The 20,837-nt window shown below is 48.8% G+C and overlaps 1 protein-coding gene across 3 annotated transcripts; it reads right to left on the bottom strand.

The window, feature by feature from the left end:
* Window positions 1–570: 570 nt before the first annotated feature.
* On the bottom strand, window positions 571–20,572 carry USB1 (U6 snRNA biogenesis phosphodiesterase 1). Of its 3 annotated transcripts, XM_065898904.1 has the most exons (7): window positions 20,471–20,572; window positions 19,435–19,601; window positions 17,485–17,668; window positions 6,763–6,816; window positions 4,372–4,477; window positions 2,724–2,807; window positions 571–1,686 (listed from the first exon to the last, which is right to left on the bottom strand). In XM_065898904.1, exons 1-7 carry the CDS (start codon window positions 20,566–20,568, stop codon window positions 1,582–1,584), a joined length of 798 nt encoding a protein of 265 aa, XP_065754976.1. In that variant the 5' UTR covers window positions 20,569–20,572; the 3' UTR covers window positions 571–1,581. The 3 variants fall into 3 exon arrangements, with proteins under 3 accessions (XP_065754976.1, XP_065754977.1, XP_065754978.1); XM_065898905.1 differs by lacking the exon at window positions 6,763–6,816 and having other exon boundaries at window positions 1,582–1,686; window positions 20,471–20,568; XM_065898906.1 differs by lacking the exons at window positions 571–1,686; window positions 2,724–2,807; window positions 4,372–4,477; window positions 6,763–6,816 and adding an exon at window positions 16,349–16,352 and having other exon boundaries at window positions 17,482–17,668; window positions 20,471–20,568.
* Between the last annotated feature and the right edge of the window lie 265 nt (window positions 20,573–20,837).

Below are 20,837 nucleotides of genomic sequence, written 5' to 3'. Positions count from 1 at the left end.
GGCGATGGGGAGCTGGCCTCAGGAAGCGCAGACGGGAGGCACAGTGGGGGCCAGAGCCACAGGCCCCCTCTCCCCACATCTTTCCCTTGGGGGCTCGGGGTGGAGTAGGGAGAGCAGGCCTGGCAGGCTGCAAAGGGCAGCATTGAGGTTAGGGCCTTACCTGACTTCTCATGTGACCCCAGGCAAGTCATGGAACCTGCTTTTCTGGAAAAGCAGAATAATCATTCCAACCCAGTTTACTTTTCATGGGTTCTTGGGAGGAACGGCTGAGAGGGTCCTAGAAAGGACTCAGAAGTGTTATAGCAGGATCGCGTCTAAATGTCTGTGCTTACGCCCTGGTCTAGGTGCGGTGTGTGCGACCCTCTGGCCAGCAGGCCTGGCAGGCCAGGTGACCCCACCCTGTACTGAGGCACCCTGTACTGAGGCATCGCTAAGGCCTCTCCCAGCCACCTTAGACGTCGTAACAGAGACTCCCGAGAGCACCGCCAAACTGTGAAGCAGGCTGGGGAAGATGGGGGCAGAGGAAAGTCATCTTTGCACCTAGTTGAAAAGAAGTGGTCCAAAACAAAATCCAGAATAAAAATTGCAATTTTTATTTGCTGAACCTAATTTTAAACTAAAACATCAAAGTGTCTCTTCCTCCATCACTAGAAATCAGATAGCAACTGGAGAGCACTGGTCCTTTGCTCCCCGAGAGGGCTCGAAGAAAAACAAAAACCCCTGTGCAGCCCCTGGCCTTTCCTCTGCAGCCCCTGGGGATGCCCGCAGGCCACAGCAGGCAGCTGGAGGCAGCAGAAAGAGAACTCTGCCTGGTGAAGGCTCCTCTCTGCTTCTTTGGGAAGCTGATGGGAAGCCAGAGGTCACAGAGCCTTGGAGGCCTGGCTTAAAGCCACCAGTCAGGCCAAGATGAAACATCTGCTCAAGTCTCCCCAGGCACCTGGCTGGGGGTGAGTGGGAGGAAGGAATGGAGAAAACTGATGCTAAACCACAAATTAGCACCCTGGGCCTTGGCCCTGAAATGGCCTCTGCTGGCACAGGAGGGGGTGAGACTACAAACAAATAAATAAAAGCGACACAGTGTCAAGGAGGGAGGATGACAGGCCCGTGGAAGCACGCTATGTCAGGCTTGAGCAGAGATGAGCCAGGGCATGATGGCTTACAAAACTCCTCATCTGGGGCCAATGGCATCAAAATGCAGACAGCCCACGGGGCTGTGGGGAAGGGCCATTTGTTGGAGGGACTACAGTGGGGATTCAGGCTGAGTCTAGGTTGGCTCACCAGGTGACCCCCCATCTTTTGTTGTGTCTTGTTTTAGGCATAACCACCACAGACCTAGAACTAGGAAGCCCTGGCTGCCCTCTACTGGTGATTTCTGGGGATGATCGCAACGCAGCAGCACCCAACCTGCAACCCCAAAAGGGCCAAAAGAGAACCAGCTCCCGGGGAGGGCCAGGAGCAGCTGCACATTTGGCCGGGCCTCCCAGTGGTGGGACTGGCAGCGTCCCCATCGGTCTGAGTGGGTTCCTCCATCTCTGCCTGGCTGCAGAGGGCGGGGCCCAGGACAACGAGGGCCTCTGGTGCTCACTTCAGAGGCATCGAGAAGAATTTGTTCCCAGACTTGCAGCGGATCTGCTCGGCGTGCGCACGCAGCAACGTCTCGGAGTCTTCAAACTCACCCACGATTTCCTTAAACCAGGAGAGGACCATCACGTTAAGGGGAATCAGGGACCCAGAGGGCGCTGCAAACAAAGCCAGCCTACTGAAATCCTTCAGAGGTTAGGCCTGCTCAGGGGAGGCTGAGGGCCACGCAGGTTACCTTGTCTAATCAGCTCTGCAGTCTTATGAGGTCAGTCCTATCATCCCAACTTTGCAGATAAGGAAATGGATGCTCAGAGCCCTGGACCACAGAATCCAATAAAACCAGGCTTGGGACCTGGGTCTACTGGAGCCTGAGACCGGAGCTCCTTGCTGCCTCCAGAATGATTAGACCAAGAGCAGATGTGCCTACTTGATGATGGCCCACGGGCTGTGTCCCGTCTGCACATGTGTTGTCTGGCTTGCAAAATGTTTTCTTAAAAAATACATATTGGTTGCCAACATTTGAAAATAGAGGGATTACCCACAAAAATTAAGATTTCTGGCTTCTCTTGAGAAACAGAAGTGCTTGCAACACGAGGTCCACATTCCTGCATGGCAGCTGCCTGCACCAGGGGTGAGTACCGGCTCCTCTGAGGGCACTGACAGGAAAGTGAAAGATATCCCCTACTTATCACAATATGAGAAAGGCTGTGAGGGTGGACGTTCTTTAGACCTGGTGCGTTTCACTCATTTCCAGCACCTGCCAGGCCCCTGGGAGCACCCGAGCCTTTGACCTCTGGGTGAGGGTCTAGGACTTCAGGGGAGGTCCGCAGCATCCTCTCAGATTAGTGTTCTAGGGCAGGGCTTCTCAAATTTTAACGTGCACACAAATCCCTAGCGATCTTGTTAAATTCTGATTTCTTAGATCTGGACTGGGGCTTGAGTGAGTGTTGCTAATAAGTTCCCAGGTGGTCTGGGACTGCACTGTGAGGCGCAGGGTAAGGTGTTGGGGTCTCTGGCTATGCCAGTTATTTCCTATGCCAGGATTCAGGTTTGCACGCCTAATCCTCAGCGCCTGTCAGCTCCCCTCCATCCCCCAGCTTCTGGGGTTCAGCACCTTCCATGCTCCTGCCCTGGGAATTCACCTGTAGTTCCCGTAGGCACTGCCCTTCCAGCTGGAGATGTGCATCACCCACGCACCAGGCCAGACTGATGTGGAATGAGGGGTCCTGCAGAGGAACGGCGGGGAGACAGGTGGTCACCTGGAGGTCGTGGCAGGCTCAGACATCAAAGCAGCTCTGTGACAGAGTTGTCACGGTATCCCTGCTGCATCCCTGACCTGATTCATGGGAGACTATATCCTCAGTGTTGATCCCAAGCACCCTCCACAGACAGATAAAATAGCCCTGGGTTGGTCCCTGCTATGGATTGAATTGTGTCCCCCAAATTCATATATTGTGATGGTATTTGGAGAAGGGGCCTTTGGGAGGTAATTAGGTTTAGATGAAGGTGGGACCTTCATCTAAAGGTGGGGCCCTCATGATGGGATTAGTGCCCATATAAGAGACGGCAGAGAGCTGCTTCCTCTCTCTTTCCATCATGTGAGGACACAGTGAGAAGATGGCCATCTACAAGCCAGGAAGAGAGGCCTCAACAGAAACTGACTGTGATGGCACCTTGGTTTTGGACGTGTAGCCTCCAGAACTGTGAGAAAGTAAATTTCTTTTTTTTTTTTTTTTTTTTAAATTTCTTTTTTAAAATCATTTATTTAGTTAGTTTTGGTTGCATTGGGTCTTTGTTGCTGTGCGTGGGCTTTCTCTAGTTGCAGCAAGTGGGGGCTACCCTTTGTTGCAGTGCGCGGGCTTCTTATCGCGGTGGCTTCTCTTGTTGCGGAGCACAGGCTCTAAGCGCACGGGCTTCAATGGCTGTGGCGCTCGGGCTCTGTTGCTCCGCGGCATGTGGGATCTTCCCGGACCAGGGCTTGAACCCGTGTCCCCTGCATTGGCAGGTGGGTTCTTAACCACTGCGCCACCAGGGAAGCCCGAGAAAGTAAATTTCTATTGTGTAAGTCATCCAGTCTATGGTATCTGGTTATGGCCGCCTGAGCTAAGACAGTCCTGTTCTCAGAGGCTCTCCTTTACATATCATAGAGAGTCATTACCTCTGGGATGTGGAAGAGAACACCTGTCCCAGATTTAATGTTTTCTGATCAAAAATATTTCAAGAGATGACACACTTTTTAAGATGAACAAAACCCAAAATGTCTAAAATTATAAAACTATAAATTATCTCCACTCAAATTCATACTTATATCTCTCAGCATGATTTTAAAAGAATATATCAAGCAAAACCACTGGCCCTTTAAAGCCTTGATATTCGACTTGGAGTTCCAGTTCCCCTGGAGGGCACGGGGCGAGGCACAGGAAGGTATGCGAAGCTGCAACTCTACCTGGAGTGTCAACGTGACTAAAAAGTACTGGGGAAAACTACTTCCTAAAAAATATAAAAATAAACATGGATACATTATAGAGTAGAAGACATAAATCTCATGCATATTGAAGAGATAACAGAAGATTTGTAAGAAATGTTGGACCTCTGCTGGGCTGCATCCGACTACACCTCAGACCCTCAACTCCCCAGGGTTGTGTGTCCTCTGAGGGCTGGCCGAATGGACACTTCCCACGGGCAAGTTCTGGAGGGCTCTTCGGTTTGCCTCTAACAAGGGTTTCTTTAAGACTGATTTTACTCCTATTAGAGATGGGTCAGTGGAGAGAAAAAGACGCTGCTGATTACCTGGTAGAAAGTGGTGAGGTCAAACTCCTCCATGACCCTGTCCACCTCTGAAACCAGGTCCAGGAATTGGGTGTGTCCCGAGGTGACCTCGAGTCCAACAAAGGTCCTGGGGGGAGACAGAGGTGGAGACCACACGGGCATGAGACGCAGCCTGAGAACAGAAACCATCCTCGAGGGGGCAGAGGATGTGACAGAGGAAAGCCAGGAGGGAGGGGGTTCTGGGCCGTGAGTTCAGTTCGTTTCCCTGCTCTCCGAGCTGGCTCTCCATCCTTCCCCGGCTCTAATCGCACATCCCCCCTCCTTCCCCAGGGTCTAAGAACCCTAGCAGGGCCGTCTTCATCTGCTGCTGCCAAGGCTACGGACCCCCAGGCTGTGGCGCCCAGGCTTGCCGGCATAGCTCCCATGTTGGACTCTTTCTCCAGGGCTTACCGCTCTGGCACTTCCCTCTCCCTCCCGTAAGCACCCTCTAATCTCTAAAACCCCTCCCTTGAACCCACACCCTCAGCCAGCCCCCATCCCATGCCCGGTAAAACGTGCGTTCCAAAGATTTGTCTCCCTTGACAGTCTCTCACGCCTCCCCTCCCATCTTCAGTCCACTCGGCCAGAAACCGCTCCCGTCAAAGCTGCCAACCACCTGTGTTCCTGAACTCAGATACTTGACTCCTCCCTCCCTGAAGCCCTTTTTTCTCTTGGCTTCCAAGAGACCACCCACCACACCGTCCTGGTGTGACCCCACCTCTGGCCTCCTGTTCTGTCTCCTCTGCCGCCCTCTCTTCTAAATGGTCAGGGGCTGCAGAGCCGGTGTCGCCCGCCCTCCCCCGCAGGCTGATCTCACCCAGCCCTGCTTTCAGTATCACACAGCCCGATGGATCCCACATTTCTATCTCCGGCTGGCACCTCTCCTGTATACCCACTTGTGTATGCGACTCTTCCACCCGGGGGTCTCATAGGCGGCAAAATCCACCAGGTACAAAGCAGAACTTCTCATCTTCCTCCCACAGGTGTTTCCCATCACAGACAATGGGGCCATTTATCTATATTTACCTAGCTGTTCAAACACCAAACCCAGGAATCTACTTTAATTCTTCCCCTTACTGTGCACAGACCCAACCCACTGGTAATTCCAGTTGATTCTACCTCCAATATATCGGGAATGTGTCTGCTTCTTGGCTCTTCCACTGCCATCGCCCTAAGCCAGGCCACCACTGGCGCCTCACCTGTCTCCTGTCTGCTCTCCCTGCATCCAACCTCGCTCTTTTAGATCTTTTCTCCACTCAGGAGCCACAGACACAGACACGGACACGATAGGGCCGGACTGACGTTTACAAACGTAAATTGGATCACGTCTCTGCTTAGATCCCTCCGATGGCTTCTGTGACACTAAAAATCCAAACTCCTGACCTTGACCTTGAAGGCCCTGCGGGAGTTAACCCTGCCTGACTCATCTCCTCACACTCTCCCACGTGCTCCCCAAGTTCTGCTTCACTGGTCTCCTCCAACATGCCAGGCTCTTTCCTCCTCAGTCACCTCCTTGGCTGTGTCCTCTGCTTGGAGGCTCCTGGGATAGCTCTTCCCAAGGCTGATTCCTTCTTGTCCTCATGTCGCCAGCAAATGCCACCTTTCTAGCGCCCTCCTCGGCCACTTGCTCCAAACTATCGTTTCACACGATAGTTATTAATGATCTCATTTCCTTGTTTATTGTCTGTCTCCCCTGCAGAAGGTGAGATCCCACAGAGCAGGGACTATGCTGAACTTTTCACTGCTGATCTGTAGTGTACAGCAGGTGCCTGGCACCGGGAGGTGTTTAACAAATTTGTGAAGCATAGACTGAATGAATGAATGAGCGAATGAGTACTCTTCTTAGAGGTGCTGAGAGCAGAAGGCAGCTCAGATCCAGTGAGTGGATCTGACAGGGAGGCTTGCTTTGAAGCCTTGATAACAAGTTTCTTCTTATGTTCATCTCATCCTTGAATGCTTTTATAAAACTTGTTTCGTTCATCTGAGCTTCACAACTGCCCAATGATGGATGCTTGGAAATGGGACAGGATGTGATGGATGATGTGACAGCTTGGAAATGGCAGGTCACAGAGGTTGAAGGTATGAGCTCAACATGAAATTGCAGGCAGAGCTGGTCAGGCACCCAGGTTTTCTTTGAGTCTCAGACTTTTCCCACTAAACCAAGATGTTGTTCTCTCCCTCTGCTCCTCCTCCCATGCTCCCTGAGTTATTTTTCTTAATGAAAGGTTCAGATTTGGGAACAGCTGCCCTTGTAGTCATAGGGCCGGTTAGAACACAAACAAACAAACAATTGAGAGAGACAAGGCCTCCTCAAGTCTTTACTCCAGAGAATCCTCTTCTGGAAACAACTGGGGGCAGAGTGGGGAGACCCACCTGGTCTTCTCTTGATTGGTGTAAATCTTTACCCGGTCGGCAGTAAAGCAGAATCTGAAATTTAGAAGAAGGACCACATTTCAGAAAGAATAATAAGGAAAAAAATCAGAGAAAATAGTGTATATTAAAAAACATCACTTTGAAAATTCAGTTAACTCATTTCACATTTAGTATTGTCACCCTATTATACAGGTGGTAAACTGAACCCTAAAATATTAGAGCTGGGCAAGACCTTAAATAATCACCCAGTCCAGGTAACACATAGCTTCACTCAGATGCTAGCAAAAATTTTACTTTTTTAAGAGCAGCTGATTCCAATAAGCGATTTGCGACTACCCCAGCTTTACTGATGGGAACTGAGAAAGTCATCAGGCCAGTGATAATAGATCACTTAAGAGCCAGTTTTTTTCTTTGCAGGTTAACAAGACAATTCTGATCCAGTCTAAGCAACAACAAGAACATTTCTGTGTGCCTGGGCTGAGCTTGGGGATCCTCATACAACTCTGTGAGGCAGGTGCTATAATGACACCCATTTTACAGACACAGAAACTGAAGCTTGGTGAGGCTGAATTTGGTGAGTCACAATTTGAACTTCAATCTGCCTGATTCCAGAGCCCTTGCTCTCACCCGATGCTTTAGTGAGGGGTCTCTGTTGGTGTGAGATTGCCGCAGAAATACCGTCACCCACCTCTCAGATCAGTTACACGGGGACCATCAAATTCTGCCAGATAAGTGCTCTGACTCTGGCTGGTTCCGCCTGTGTTCTCTGGGACACTAGGTGATCTCAGGGAACAAAGTGGCTTCCTGCCCTTCCTGGACCAACTTGGCCAATCCCATTACAGGAAACACTCATTTTACAGGCTCCAGGCCAAGCTCTCACCCTCATCTGAGGGAACGCAACAACCCAGCTTGCCGGTTAGAATCTCACAACTTGTCCAAGGGCACGAAGTCAGTTAATTTTTGGCTTTCCTATCAGCCTTCAGCCTCCTAGTGCATCCCTTCTGGAGAAAATGTAAGGGGTGATAGAAGCAGCAGGAGCTCGGTTAAGTGTAGAGTACCTGCCAGATGTCCTGGGGTGGACATGGGGCGTTTGCACCCAACTATAAAGGGTAATTTTATGCATTGACTTGACTGGACTAAGGGTTGCCAGATAGCTGGTAAAACATTATTTCTGGGGTGTCTGTGAGGGTGTTTCCAGAAAGATTAGCATTTGAATTGGTGAACTGAGTGGAGCAAATTGCCCTCTCTAGCGTTGGTGGGCACCATCCAACTTTTCAGAATAGAACAGAAAGGCAGAGGAAGGGCAAATGCACGCTCTCTCTGCTGGAACTGAGACGTCCAGCTTCTCCTGCCCTTGGACGTTGGGGTCCTTGGTTCTTAGGCTTTCAGGCTCATATCAGTCATTACGCCACCAGTCCCCCCACCACTCCCCGGTGCTCAGGCCTTTGGACTCATGCTGAATGACACCACTGGCTTTCCTGGTTCCCCAGCTTGCTGTTGGCAGATTTGGGACCTGACCTTCATAACTGCGTGAACCAATTCCTACAGTGCATTTCCTCCTATCTCTATTTCTCTCTCTATCCTATTGGTTCTGTTTTTCTGGGGAACCCTAATACAGATTTTGGCACTGAGAATGGTTCTACAGGAACAGAATTTTAAGGATGAGTTTTCTGAATTGGTTCTGGGGTTTCTGGAATTCGCTCTCTAATCTGATTCGATTCAAAGACGCTAATGACTGTATCTCCAGTAGTAAAGAGAGCACTGATAGGCCGCACGGACTGTTTCTGGAGATGTGAAAATGTCTTCCTTGATACCCCTCATCAGCCATTTATTAGAAGCAAGGAGGTGAGTGACCCTATATGCTACTTGTGAACATTTTTGGAAAACTAAGGAATATAATGATGTTGGTTGGCTGCTCCTAATGTTGCTGGACAAAGTGGTGAAATAAAAAGATGAGCTCAGGGTATTGAATTCCCAACTCAAGCATAAAGGACCTAAGAGCTTCTCGGTGTGCCCTAAAGGAGACCTTGATTCCCTGTAGCTGCAGGGCTGAAATTGCTGGAAATCAAATCTGGAACCTTATCCTGCCATTTGCTGAATTATAACACAAGTTGAACTCCTTGAACAAGCAGGATTTTACAGTTAAAGTGAGGGCACTGATTGGGAAAGTATGGGGACTTGTGGGAAACTGATGAAGCTCGGCGCATTGAGCCCTTAAATTCTTTTTTTTTTTAAATTTATTTTATTTTTGGCTGCGTTGGGTCTTCGTTGCTGCGTGCGGGCTTTCTCTAGTTGCGGCGAGTGGGGGCTACTCTTCCTTGCGGTGCGTGGGCTTCTCATTGAGGTGGCCTCTCCTGTTGCAGAGCATGGGCTCTAGGTGCGCAGGCTTCAGTAGTTGTGGCTCATGGGCTCAGTAGTTGTGGCTCGCGGGCTCTAGAGCACAGGCTCAGTAGTTGTGGCACACAGGCCTAGTTGCTCCGCGGCATGTGGGATATTCCCGGGCCAGGGCTCGAACCCGTGTCCCCTGCATTTGCAGGCGGATTCTTAACCACTGCACCACCAGGGATGCCCGAGCCCTTAAATTCTGATGAGTCTTCTTGGACCAGACGCAGTGGAAGTGTCCTCCCCCACCTAGTGTTATGGACCTTCCCACCTCTGAAGGGATTAACCCTGCATTGCCTGAGGAAATGGTAATGGCCTCCCCTGAGGCAGATGCCAAGAAAATGCTGAGTCCCCTCAGGACCCACCTCCAACACCCCTCTTTGCTTCTAGACCTATAACTAGACTCAAGTCCCAGCAGACCCCCTAAAGGTGAGGTACCATGTGTGGCCCACGAGGAGATGCGCTACACTCCAGAACTATTTGAGTTTCCTAACATATACAAGCAGAAATCCAGGGAACGTGTGTGGGGATGGATATTAAAGGTGTGGGGTGGGACTTCCCTGGGGGTCCAGTGGTTAAGAATCCGCCTTCCAGTGCAGGGGACACGGGTTCAATCCCTGGTCAGGAAATTAGGATCCCACATGCCGCAGGGCTACTGAACCTGCACGCCACAACTAGAGAGCCTGTGTGCCGCAACTACAGAGCCCACATGCTCTGGAACCTGCGTGCCACAACTAGAGAGAAGCCCGTGCGCCACAATGAAAGATCCCGCATGCCGCGACTAAGACCCGACACGGCCAAAAATAAAAATAAGTGAATATTAAAAAAAAAAAAAAAAGGTGTGGGGCAATGACAGAAGGATCAAAAGTGGGATCAGGCTGAATTTACGGATATGGGCTTGCTAAGCAGAGATTCGGCATGTAATGCTGCAGCTCCGGGAGTTGGAAAGGGGTCTGTTTGGTTAGATGGCTGAAACACGGACCAAAAGGTGGCCCACAGTGAGTGAACTGGAAATACCTGGCCCGCAAGGTGGGCGTAGTTACCGTAAAGGACAGCAGCAATCAGAAGTCTGACTTGTGCAGACACAGGGCGTTGGCTGTTTCTAGAAGTGACATAGATAGGAAGCCTACTACATTCTTCCTTCATCTGTATAAGCAGGAAAGTTCTAGGCCAGGTGAGCCAAAGTCTAACTTGAATCATAAAGGCAGAGTCATGGCCCCTCAATTCCCAGAATGGAGCCAGTTCACAGACCCAGAGCCGCTTGAATGAAGGGGAAGTCGGGTCCCCTTGAGGAAGGACCCCGGTACATTACTACAAATTTATACTGTTAATCTTTCTCCCAGCCTTCCCCAAAGGGACCTATGCCATCTTACCTGGGTAACTGCGCACTGGGGAAAAGGAAATAACCAGCCTTTGGGGAACTACTGGACATTGGCTCTGAAATGACACGAACTCCTGGAGACCCAAAATGTCACTGTGGCTCATCGCTTGGAGTAGGGGTTAATGGAGGTCAGGTGATCAGTGGAGTTGTAGCTTAGGTCCATCTCACAGTGGGCCCAGTGGGTCCCCAAACCCATCCTGTGGTTATTTCTGCAGTTCCAGAATGTATAATTGGAATAGACATACTCAGCAACAGGCAGAATCCCCACACTGATTCTCTCACCTGTGGAGTGAGGGCTATTACGGTGGGAAAGGCCAAGTGCAAGCTATTAGGGCTGCCTCTACCTAGAAAAATGGTAAATGAAAAGCAATACCACATCCCTGGAGGGACTGCAGAGACCAGTGCCACCATCAAGGACTTGAGAGATGCAGGAGTGGTGACTCCCACATCTCCATTCAACTCCCATTCTGTCTGGGCAGAAGACAGATGGATCGTGGAAGATGACAGTGGATGATCATAAACTGATGATTGGAGGTGGTGGTTCCAATTGCAGCTGCTCTTCCAGATGTGGTTTCATTACTTGAGCAAATTAACACATTCCCTGGTTCCTGGTTTGCAGCTACTGATTTGGCAAATACATTTCCCTCCATCCCTGTCCAGAAGGACCAGAAGCAGTTTACTTTCAGGCCAGCAATGCGCCTTCACTGTCCTACCTCAGGGCTACAGCACCCTCCAGCCCTACGTCCTAATTTACTGTAGAGGGTTTGCTCACCTTTCCCTTCCACTAGACATCACACTGCTCCAGTACATTGATGACATTATGTTGACTGGACCTAATGAGCAGGAAGTGGCAACTACTCTAGACTTATTGCTAAGACATTTGTGTGTCAGAGGGTGGGAAATAAATCCAACTAAAATTCAGGGCCTTCTACCTCAGTGAAATGTCTAGAGGTCCAATGTTGTGGGCCATATCGAGATATCCCCTTTGAGATGAAGGCTAAAGTAGTTTTGAAATAAGGTACGTACCTCTTTTTTTTAAACATAATGCTATCGCACACTTTATAGACATTAACTTTTATGTGCATTGGGAAGCCAAAAACCTCGTGTCATTCACTCTATTTTATTCTGGAACAGAACCCACAATATCTGTATCTGCTCTGAATCAGCAGCCACATATGTTGCTGTTTCTCTTGTAGCCAGGATTCACGGGGCCAGGAATCAAGGGGTAGAAATGGGAGTGGTACCACTCCCATTGCCCTAGTGATGCATCAGCAAAACGTTTGCTTCCTGTTCCCACAAGTTCATGCTCTGCTAGCCCAGAGGTCTTAGTTCCGAGGGAGGAATGCTTCCACCAGGAGATGTAGTGCTTCCACTGAACTGGAAGTTGAGACTTGCCACTCTGGGCTCCTGTACCTTTGAATCAACAGACAAAAGAGTTACAGTGTTGTCTGGGGTCACTGATCCTGACTACCGAGGGGAAACTGGACTACTACTCCACAATGGAGATATGGAAGAGGATATCTGGAATACAGGAGATCTGTTAGGGCATCTTTTAGTATTACCATGCCTACTGATTTCAGGCCAAGGAAAACTACAATGACCTAATCCAGGCAGGATTAGTAATGGCCCAGACCCTTCGGGGATGAAGATTTGGGTCACTACCCCAGGTAAAGAACCACAACCATTTGAGGTGCTTGCTGAAGGCAAAGGGAACAGAGAGCTAGGTAGTGGAAGGTAGTTGTAGATATCAGCTACGACCATGTGACCAGTTACAAAAATGAGGGCTATAATCGTCATGAGTATTTCCTCCTTACTTTGTTATGAATACGTCTGCGAGTATATATACACAGGACACCTCAGGGACATTGCAGATTTGGATCCAGAGCCCCACAGTAAAGTGAGTCACACAATTTTCTGGCTTCCCAGTGCATATAAAAGTTACATTTATACTACACTGTAGTCTGTTAAACAAAGCCATTATGTCTAAAGAAACAATGTACATACCTTATTTTTAAAATACTTTATTGCTAAAAAATGCTAACCATCATTTGAGCCTTCAGTGAGTCATCATCTCTTTGCCGGTGGAGGATCTGGCCTCGATGTAGGTGGCTGCTGACTGGTCAAGGTGGTGGTTGCTGAAGACTGGGTGGCGATGGCAATTCCTTAAAATGAGACGACAATGAGGCAAACGATGAAGTTTGCCACATCGATCAATTCTTCCTTTTATGAATAATTTCTCTGTAGCATTTCTCAAACAGCAATGCTGTTTGATAGCATTTTACCCACAGAACTTCTTTCAAAATTGGAGTCAATCCTCTCAAACCCTGCCACTGCTTTATCAACTAAGTTTATGGAATATTCTAAATATTTTGTTGTCATTTCAACAATCTTCACAACATCTTTACCAGGAGTAGACTGCATCTCAAGGAGTCACTTTTTGCTCATCCATAAGAAGCAACTCCTCATCCGTTAAAGTTCTATCACGAGATGGCAGCAATTCAGTCACATCTTGAGTCTTCACTTCTAATTCTAGCTTCTTGCTGTTTCCATCACACCTGCAGTTACTTCCTCCAGTGAAGTCCTGAGACCTTCAAAGTCATCCATGAGGGTTGGAATCAACTTCTTCCAAACTCCTGTGTATGTTGATATTTTGACCTCTTCCCATGAATCACAAATGTTCTTAATGGCATCTAGAATGGTGAATCCTTTCCAGGTTTTCAAATGACCGCCCAGATCCATCAGAGGAATCACTATCTGTGGTAGCTACAACCTGATGAAATGTATTTCTTAAATAGTAAGACTTGTAAGTAATAAGACTTGAAGGTTGAAATTACTCCTTGATCCATGGGCTGCGGAACTGATGTTGTGTTAGCAGCATGAAAACAACATTGATCTCATTGTGCATCTCCATCAGAGCTCTTGGGTTACCAGGGACATTGTCAATGAGCAGTAATATTTTGAAAGGAATCTTTTTTTTTTCTAAGCAGTAGGTCTCAACAGTGGGCTTAAAATAGTCAGTAAACCATGCTGTCAACAGATGTGCTGTCATCCAGGCTTTGTTGTTCCATTTACAGAGCACAAACAGAGTAGATTCTTAAGGGCCCTAGGATTTTTGAAATAGCTAGTGAGCATTGGCTTCAATTTAAAGTCACCAGCTGTATTAGCCCCTAACGAGAGAGTCAGCCTGTCCTTTGAAGCTGTGAAGCCACACACTGACTCCTCTCTGGCTATGAAAGTCCTAGATGGCATCTTCTTCCAATAGAAGGCTGTTTCATATATTGAAAATCAATTGTTTAGTGTAGCCACCTTCATGAATTATCTCAGCTAGATCTTCTGGATAAGTTGCTGCAGCTTCTACGTCAGCACTTGCTGCTCACCTCACACTTTTATGTTATAGAAATGGCTTCTTTCCTTAAACCTCATGAACCAACCTCTGCTAGCTCCAAACTTTTCTTCTGTAGCTTCCTCACTTCTCTCAGCCTTCAGAGAATTGAAGAGGGTTAGGGCCTTGCTCTGAATTAGGCTTTGCCCTAAGGGAATGTTGTGGCTGGTTTGATCATCTATCCAGACCACTAAAACTTTCCCCAAACCAGCAAAACGCTCTTATCATTCTTGTGTTTACTGGAGTAGCACTTTCAATTTTGTTCGAGAACTTTTCCTTTGCATTCACAACCTGGCTAACTCGGACAAGAGACCTAGCAGCTTTCAGCCTACCTCTGCTTTTGACATGCCTTTCCTCACTAGGCTTAATCATTTTTGGCTTTTGATTTAAAGTGAGAGATGTGTGACTCTTTATTCACCTGAATACTTAGTGGCCGCTGTAGGGTTATTAATTTCAACATTGTTGTATCTCAGGGAATAGGGAGGCCCAAGGGGAGGGAGAGAGATGTGGGGGAATGGTAGGTTGGTGGAGCAGTCAGAACACACATATTTATCAATTAAGTTTGCCCTCTTATATGGGTGTGGCTCCTGGCACCCCAAAACAATTACAACAGTAATATCAAAGATCACTGATCACAGATCACTACAACAAATATAACAATAATGAAAAAGCTTGAAATATTGCAAGAATTACCAAAGTGTGACAGACACAAAGTGAGCAACTGTTGTTGGAAAAATGGCGCTGACAGATTTGCTCAATGCAGAGTTGCCACAAACCTTCAGTTTGTAAAAAATGCAGTATATGTCAAGCACGATAAAACAAACAATAAACAAGGTTTGCCTGTACATATGTTGAGCAAATATCTTTGTTTTCTTCTCTTATTCCCTTACCATGTACCATAATATGTAGTGACTTTATACTAGTATTCAAGTATTGTTAATTTTACATCATAGTATTCAAGTCATGGGCTTTCAGAAGAGTAAAAAGTATCGCTCAAGAAGATTACCTCCTCTTCTGGGGAAGGGATTAATGCATTCTCAGATGTACACTGGATGTTGTATCATGTTAGGCAGAATTATGACCTTGTTGTGGTCTTAATTTAGAGATTAAGTATGGTTTAAGAAGATGCATGTAAGTGTCAAGTTGATAAGGGGTGGACTTGAGATGGTTAATTTTATGTGTCATCTTGACTGGGCTAAGGGATGCCCAGATAGCTGGTGAAACATTAGGTTTCGGTTTGTCTGTGAGAGTGTTTCTGGAAAGATTAGCATTTGAATTGGTGAACTGAGTAAAGCAAACAGCCCTCCGCAATGTGGGTGGGTGGGCATCATCCCATCTGTTGAGGGCCTGAATAGAACAAAAAGGCAGAGGAAGGACAAACTCCCCTTCTCTGCTTGAGCTGAGACGTCCATCTTTTCCTGCCCTCTGACACTGGCGTGCTGGTACTCAGGCTTTCAGGCTCACACCAGGACTTGACACCATCAGCCCCCTGATTTTTAGGACTTTGGAATCAAATTGAATTACACCACCGGCTTTCCTGGTTCTCTCCTTGCAGATGGCAGACAGTGGACTTCTTGGCCTCCATAACCACATAAGCCAATACCTATAACAAATCTCCTCTTATGTATATCTGTATACATCTTATTGATTGTTTCTCTGCAGAACCCTGACTAATACATCAACCAACACCCTTTCTCCTGGTGATCTTATATAGGAGGACTGCTCTCCCATTTTGTGCTGGTAGAGTGGTCAACCTGCCCCCACCCAGGGGTGTGTACTTGACAGGCCTGGACAATCAGAGCATAGCATTCCCTCAGTCACAGCCATAGAATCAAAGGTGCACTACCCACTCTTGGTCATCTTAGGCTCAACCAGTCAAACCTGAAGAGGCCACCTGGCCCAGCTTCCTTCAGGACACAGGCTAGAAAACACTGCACCAGCAGGGCAGCACCAGGGAGGGCCAATCCAGTGGTCCAGGGGCTGTTCCCTAAATGAGCAAGAGAACAAGCTAAATCCACCCACCCCAGCCACCCTGGGGAGCAATACCTCTTGTAATAGCCCTTGCGCAAAGTTTCCAGAGGTCCCAGCAAGGGACCTGCCTAGGTAGGGAACCACCGCATGCAGGGAGGCCCAAGCCATGGTTTCCCAGGAGGGGCTTAGTTCACTCACAGTCTTCCCAGCCCAGACACGACGTGCTCATAAGTCATTTTTACCATAAGTGACGTGGCCCAAGAACACATATGGCATTCTACCTTTATCCAGGGACACAGCTAGAAGCAGGATAACTGAAGCATTCTCATGTAGAAGGGGAAAGGACTTGCTGCCATCTGACGTCTCCCGGTCCCATGTATGAAGCCAGTGCTACCTCTAAACATTTTAGTTACACCAGCCTATAAATTCCCCGTTTAAGCCACTTTTGGTTGGATTTCTGGCACCGGCGATCAAGAGGGTCCTGACTAACATACATGACTCAATAAAAAGAGGGATGGGGGCTGGATTAGGGGGAGAGAGGAGTTTTAGTCCTGAGTCTCTGGCTAACTGACTGAATTGGAGCAAATCCCTTCCTCCTCTGGCCCTGAGTAGGGGCTACACAAAATGGGCAGTCCTCCAATGGGGCTGAGTAGTTCTATGGAATTCCTGGGCCTCGGGCCTCCTGAACTGCGAGGGTGGGGCTTTGGCTAAAAGACTTCTGTTTTTATCTCTCTTACCCAGCTACACATCAGGGATCTGTGTAACACCTCATCAGAAGAAAGGACTCTGCAGATAAGACCAGGAGTAGAAAACCACCACCTGGATGGCTTCTTAGGCTCCTACTGGAACCAACATTCAGACGATCCAGAGGAGGATTTCTGGGCTCTCTCTCTCCTGCTCAGTCATTCAACAAACACCCATTTGATGCCTATAGTGAGCAAGGCACCTGGAAAAAAGCTGTGGGGTAATTCAGAGAGCAGCCGCATTCCTGGCCTGCAGGAACTTGGGCTCCAAGCGGGAGATGGGACATGGGGATGACTGAATATGGATATGAGGATGAGTGGAACGAGCACTGGGGTATAGACAAGCACAGGACAGCAGGGTCCCTGGGACTGAAGAATTCTGCAGGAGATACCAATTGGGACAGCCTCAGTGAAGGAGCAGCGCTTTGATCTGGCCAAGTCTCGAAGGAGGGGCATTTCTAGTAGAAAGAAGAGGTATGAAATAGTCAAGGGAAAAGAAGCCTAGGCTGGCAGATAAAACCAGAGTGGGGGTGAGCTCTGATCGTTCGCCAAGTGCCACGTTGAGGGTATGCGTGATCTCATTCACTCTCACAAGTCCCCCTCTGAGGGAGCCACCACCACTCCCCTGACCCGCACATAGGTAAGGCTCGGAGGCTTCCAGAGCTTACGTGGCACACCCAAGGGCACATGGGATGACGCGCGCAGTAGGCGGCTCTGGGAGATGTTCGGTGTGCTAACCTTTACGTTTGCCTGCTTGAAGGGGTAGTGCCTCCCACAGGTCCATCCCCACAAGAGCTCAGGACAGGAAGAGGAGCCTTGAAGGGGAGGGAGATGAGGGGCAGAGGGAAGCACTGGGCACTCACCTCTGGAAGGAGGCCACGCGGTCTTTCAGAGCCTGCACGAAGGGGAGGATCCAGTGATGGCGCAGAACCACGCTCTGGGACAGGCTGAGGTGGAAGGCCTCCATCCTTACCAGCCGGGGGACGTATGTCTGTGCGTGGGGCAGCAGCACGTCAAGCAGGTCCAGGAACTCCTCCCTGGCTTCATCTGGAGGGGAGGAGTGGAGAGGGTGGGCCATTCTCTTAGCCAGGGCAGCATGGCTGGATGAAGCCCAGAAGGCAGAGAAAGGCTTTTGAGAGTAGCCTATGTCTGTGTATTTCGAATAATACTTTAATATGCATTTATGGCTATAGAAGTAACACATACATGCTCTTTGAAAAGAATTCAAGTGAGAGAAGAAATATGTGACAGAGAAAGTAGGGGCCCCTGATATCCTATCACGTACAGCAGTGGTCTCCAAACTACTGTGATTGCACAGGCCCTTAGTCAAACAAGCTTGCCCACATACCCACAATAAATGTGTATTTATTTATAAATTACAAACATGTGCTACACTGCAAATTATGTGTGTTATAAAATGTACACTTGGAACAACAGAAATTTTAAAAGATGAGATAAAGAGAAACACATTAAAAGGTTTTAACACTTTTCTCTCTAATGGATCATCTTGATCCCATCCCCAGGCACATACAGCCCATTTTCAAGATACTACCCTAGAGATAAAGGCTGTCAAATGTGATGCCTATTTCCCCAGCCTTTTCTCAGTGCATGTACTAACGTATATATCTTATTTGTTAAAAAAGATGAGGGCATACCAGTTCTTCCATTGGCTTTCTCCATACAACACTACATGTTGGACAGCCTTCCTCTCATTACATAAATCAAGCTCATAATTACAGCTCCACAGTAACCCATAATCAGAAACAGTTCATTTTTTAAATCAGACATTTAGAATCTCCTGATGGTTCATAAAGACAAAGAATGCAACAAGGACCACCACTGTATTTTCACAGATTATTCATTTTTTTTAACCAAATGTGTGACTAGAGCTGCATGGTTAATAGTCTGCTCACAACTAATAACTTACTCGATTTGCTCAAGTGCCCCGTGGAGTATGCAGTATAGAGAATCATTCTCATTCTGTGGATGGGGAAATGAAGGTTCCAAGAGTTTACCTGATCTAACACAATGTAATAAGAGCCACCACATTCTCCGTGTTTCATGCTAAGAACTTGACATAGATTATCTGATTTAATCTTCACAAAAGTCCTAGAGGATAGGTATTACTACTATCCCCATTTTAGAGATGAGGAAACTGAGGCTCTGAGAAGTCAGCAACTTACTAAAGGGCACACAGAGTAGTGGGTACTGGAGTGAGGTCAGACTCTGAACCCTGGGCATTTTCTGCCTGCCACTCACTCATTAGGGCTAGGGTGGGGTGGGACTGGAGGCCAGCACACCGACAGCCATCTTTGAAATAAAGTACCAGCTACAGCTGCAGTCTGGGATGGCCTTGACACTCTGCCCTAGACCCTCCCTTGGTCACATCCTCATGAGCAGGGAGAACAGTATACACAGGGTTAGTAAAAAGTATTTCAGGCAACGAATGCAAAACTGAACTGTACAGCACAGGGAACTCTGCTCAATGTTACGTAACAACCTAAATGGGAAAAGAATTTGAAAAAGAATAGATACATGTATATGTACAACTGAATCACTTTGCTGTATACCTGAAACTATCACAACATTGATAATCAACTACATCCCAGTATAAAAACAAAGGCCAGAAAACCTGAAACCAAGTTAACAGAAAAATTCCCTAGTTTTTGAAACTTGTTCTCTCTCTGTTGAGTTAATCTCTTTCCCACCACCAGTGTCAGAGGTTTCTGGCTTCTTCCTCCTGGTTGGGGCCAGCTTCCTCCCATAAGGGGCACCTGTCAGTGTCAGCCACGTGCCTGTCACGCATTACTCACATGGTACATAGACATGGGTGGCCCAGTTGCCCCGCTCGTGGGGAAAGGTGCGCACCCGGCCCCCATGTTTTGCGCTATCATCCGCAGGCCTCTCCTCGGTGCCTGGGAACATGTCCAGCACACTGTTGGGTACTGGCAACTTCTGGCTGGGAAGGGGGCTCTGGCCCCTGCAAGAGAAAAGAAGAAATCAAGCACATTTAGCCTCTTAGCATTCTCTACCTCTGTCCACACAATGAAAGTTGTAACCCCTTGTACCAGGTGAGTCTGTGTGTCTATTTCTCACCAGGTGCTGTAAGCAGCTTCTAGAGAACTACAAAGCTCTTTCCCCAACACTGTCTCATTGGGGTCTCCCAACGGCTCGCGGAGGCAGACTTTAGCAGGGAACGTGGTCCCCATGGTTAACAACGGGGCAAGTGGCAATATGTGGTTCAGAGGTCACATGCCCTAACTGGACAGGCCTCAGCTGGAATGACACTTCCTAGCTCCGTGGACTTGGGCAAGTCATGTGCCCTCTGTGGGCCTCAGTTTCCTCATCTGTACAGTGCAGTGCAACCTGATAGGGCTATTGTGAGATGAACCGGGAGACTGCTTGAAAAGCACTCAGGATGCACCAGGCTTGGCGATTAAGAACTGAAGCTCCACAAAGTAGGAGACTTGGATGGTTTTGCTCACTGCTGAGTCCCCAGTCCCGAGCCTGGCGCAGAGAGGGTGCTCAATGAATATATACTGGATAAAGGAAAACACTCTCCAAATGAGGAAGCAGACCTAGGGTGGTACAGCGGTGCGCGCCGGGAGACGAGTGGGCCAGCGGCGGAGGCTGGACCCGAGCCCACGTTTCCTGCCTCCTAATCTCGGCCCAGCCGGGTGGGGGCACTCCGGGGCTTTGTCCAAGGCTGTCCTCCGGATCCTCCTTTCCCCCGGTGCCCCTTTTCCTTCCCTTGCGAGCAGCCCGGCACCCTCTCCAACCACCCCAAAGCTCGGGTCCGGTCCGGGTGCCAACCCGCACCCTCCCGAGAAAGTCTTCCTCGCTCCTCACCGACTGCAGCCTCTAGTCCCCGGCCGGACCCGGGCCCCGGCCTCAGCCTCATCCTCGGAGCCGCTGCTGCTGTAGCCCACCAGGGGCGCCGCACTCATGGGGGACCCCCTTCGCTAGGGCACAGCCGGCCCGCCAGCAGTCGAAACACACCCGGAATTCCTCTGCGCCGGAAGTGCTCTCCAGGGGGCGGGGCCCGGATTAGCACCGCCTCAGGGCGGGGTCTGGGGCGGGGCCCGGCAGGACTCGAGCCAAGAGGCTACCCACCTAGACTACGCTTGCTGGCTCGCCGCGCTTTGACCACTACCTGGAGCCTCCCGGAACCGCCATCCTCCGTGTGCCCATTAAACAGATCGCTCTCGGCTGTGAC

The sequence above is a fragment of the Phocoena phocoena genome, chromosome 20 (genome assembly GCF_963924675.1).
Source record: "Phocoena phocoena chromosome 20, mPhoPho1.1, whole genome shotgun sequence".
NCBI lineage: Eukaryota > Metazoa > Chordata > Mammalia > Artiodactyla > Phocoenidae > Phocoena > Phocoena phocoena.
Note: the sequence above shows the minus strand (reverse complement) of the source record. Positions and strands in the feature narration are given on the sequence as shown.

What these genes read in the sequence shown, in the direction of transcription:
- USB1 (XM_065898904.1), bottom strand. Translation starts at nt 20,568, where the DNA reads ATGAGTGCGGCGCCCCTGGTGGGCTACAGCAGCAGCGGCTCCGAGGAT. An exon ending in CGCGTGGCCTCCTTCCAGAG is followed by an intron (nt 6,817 to 17,484) that starts GTGAGTGCCCAG and finishes TCTAAATTTCAG; the next exon opens with ATTCTGCTTTACTGCCGACC. An exon ending in ACCAATCAAGAGAAGACCAG is followed by an intron (nt 4,478 to 6,762) that starts GTGGGTCTCCCC and finishes GTCTCCCCCCAG; the next exon opens with GACCTTTGTTGGACTCGAGG.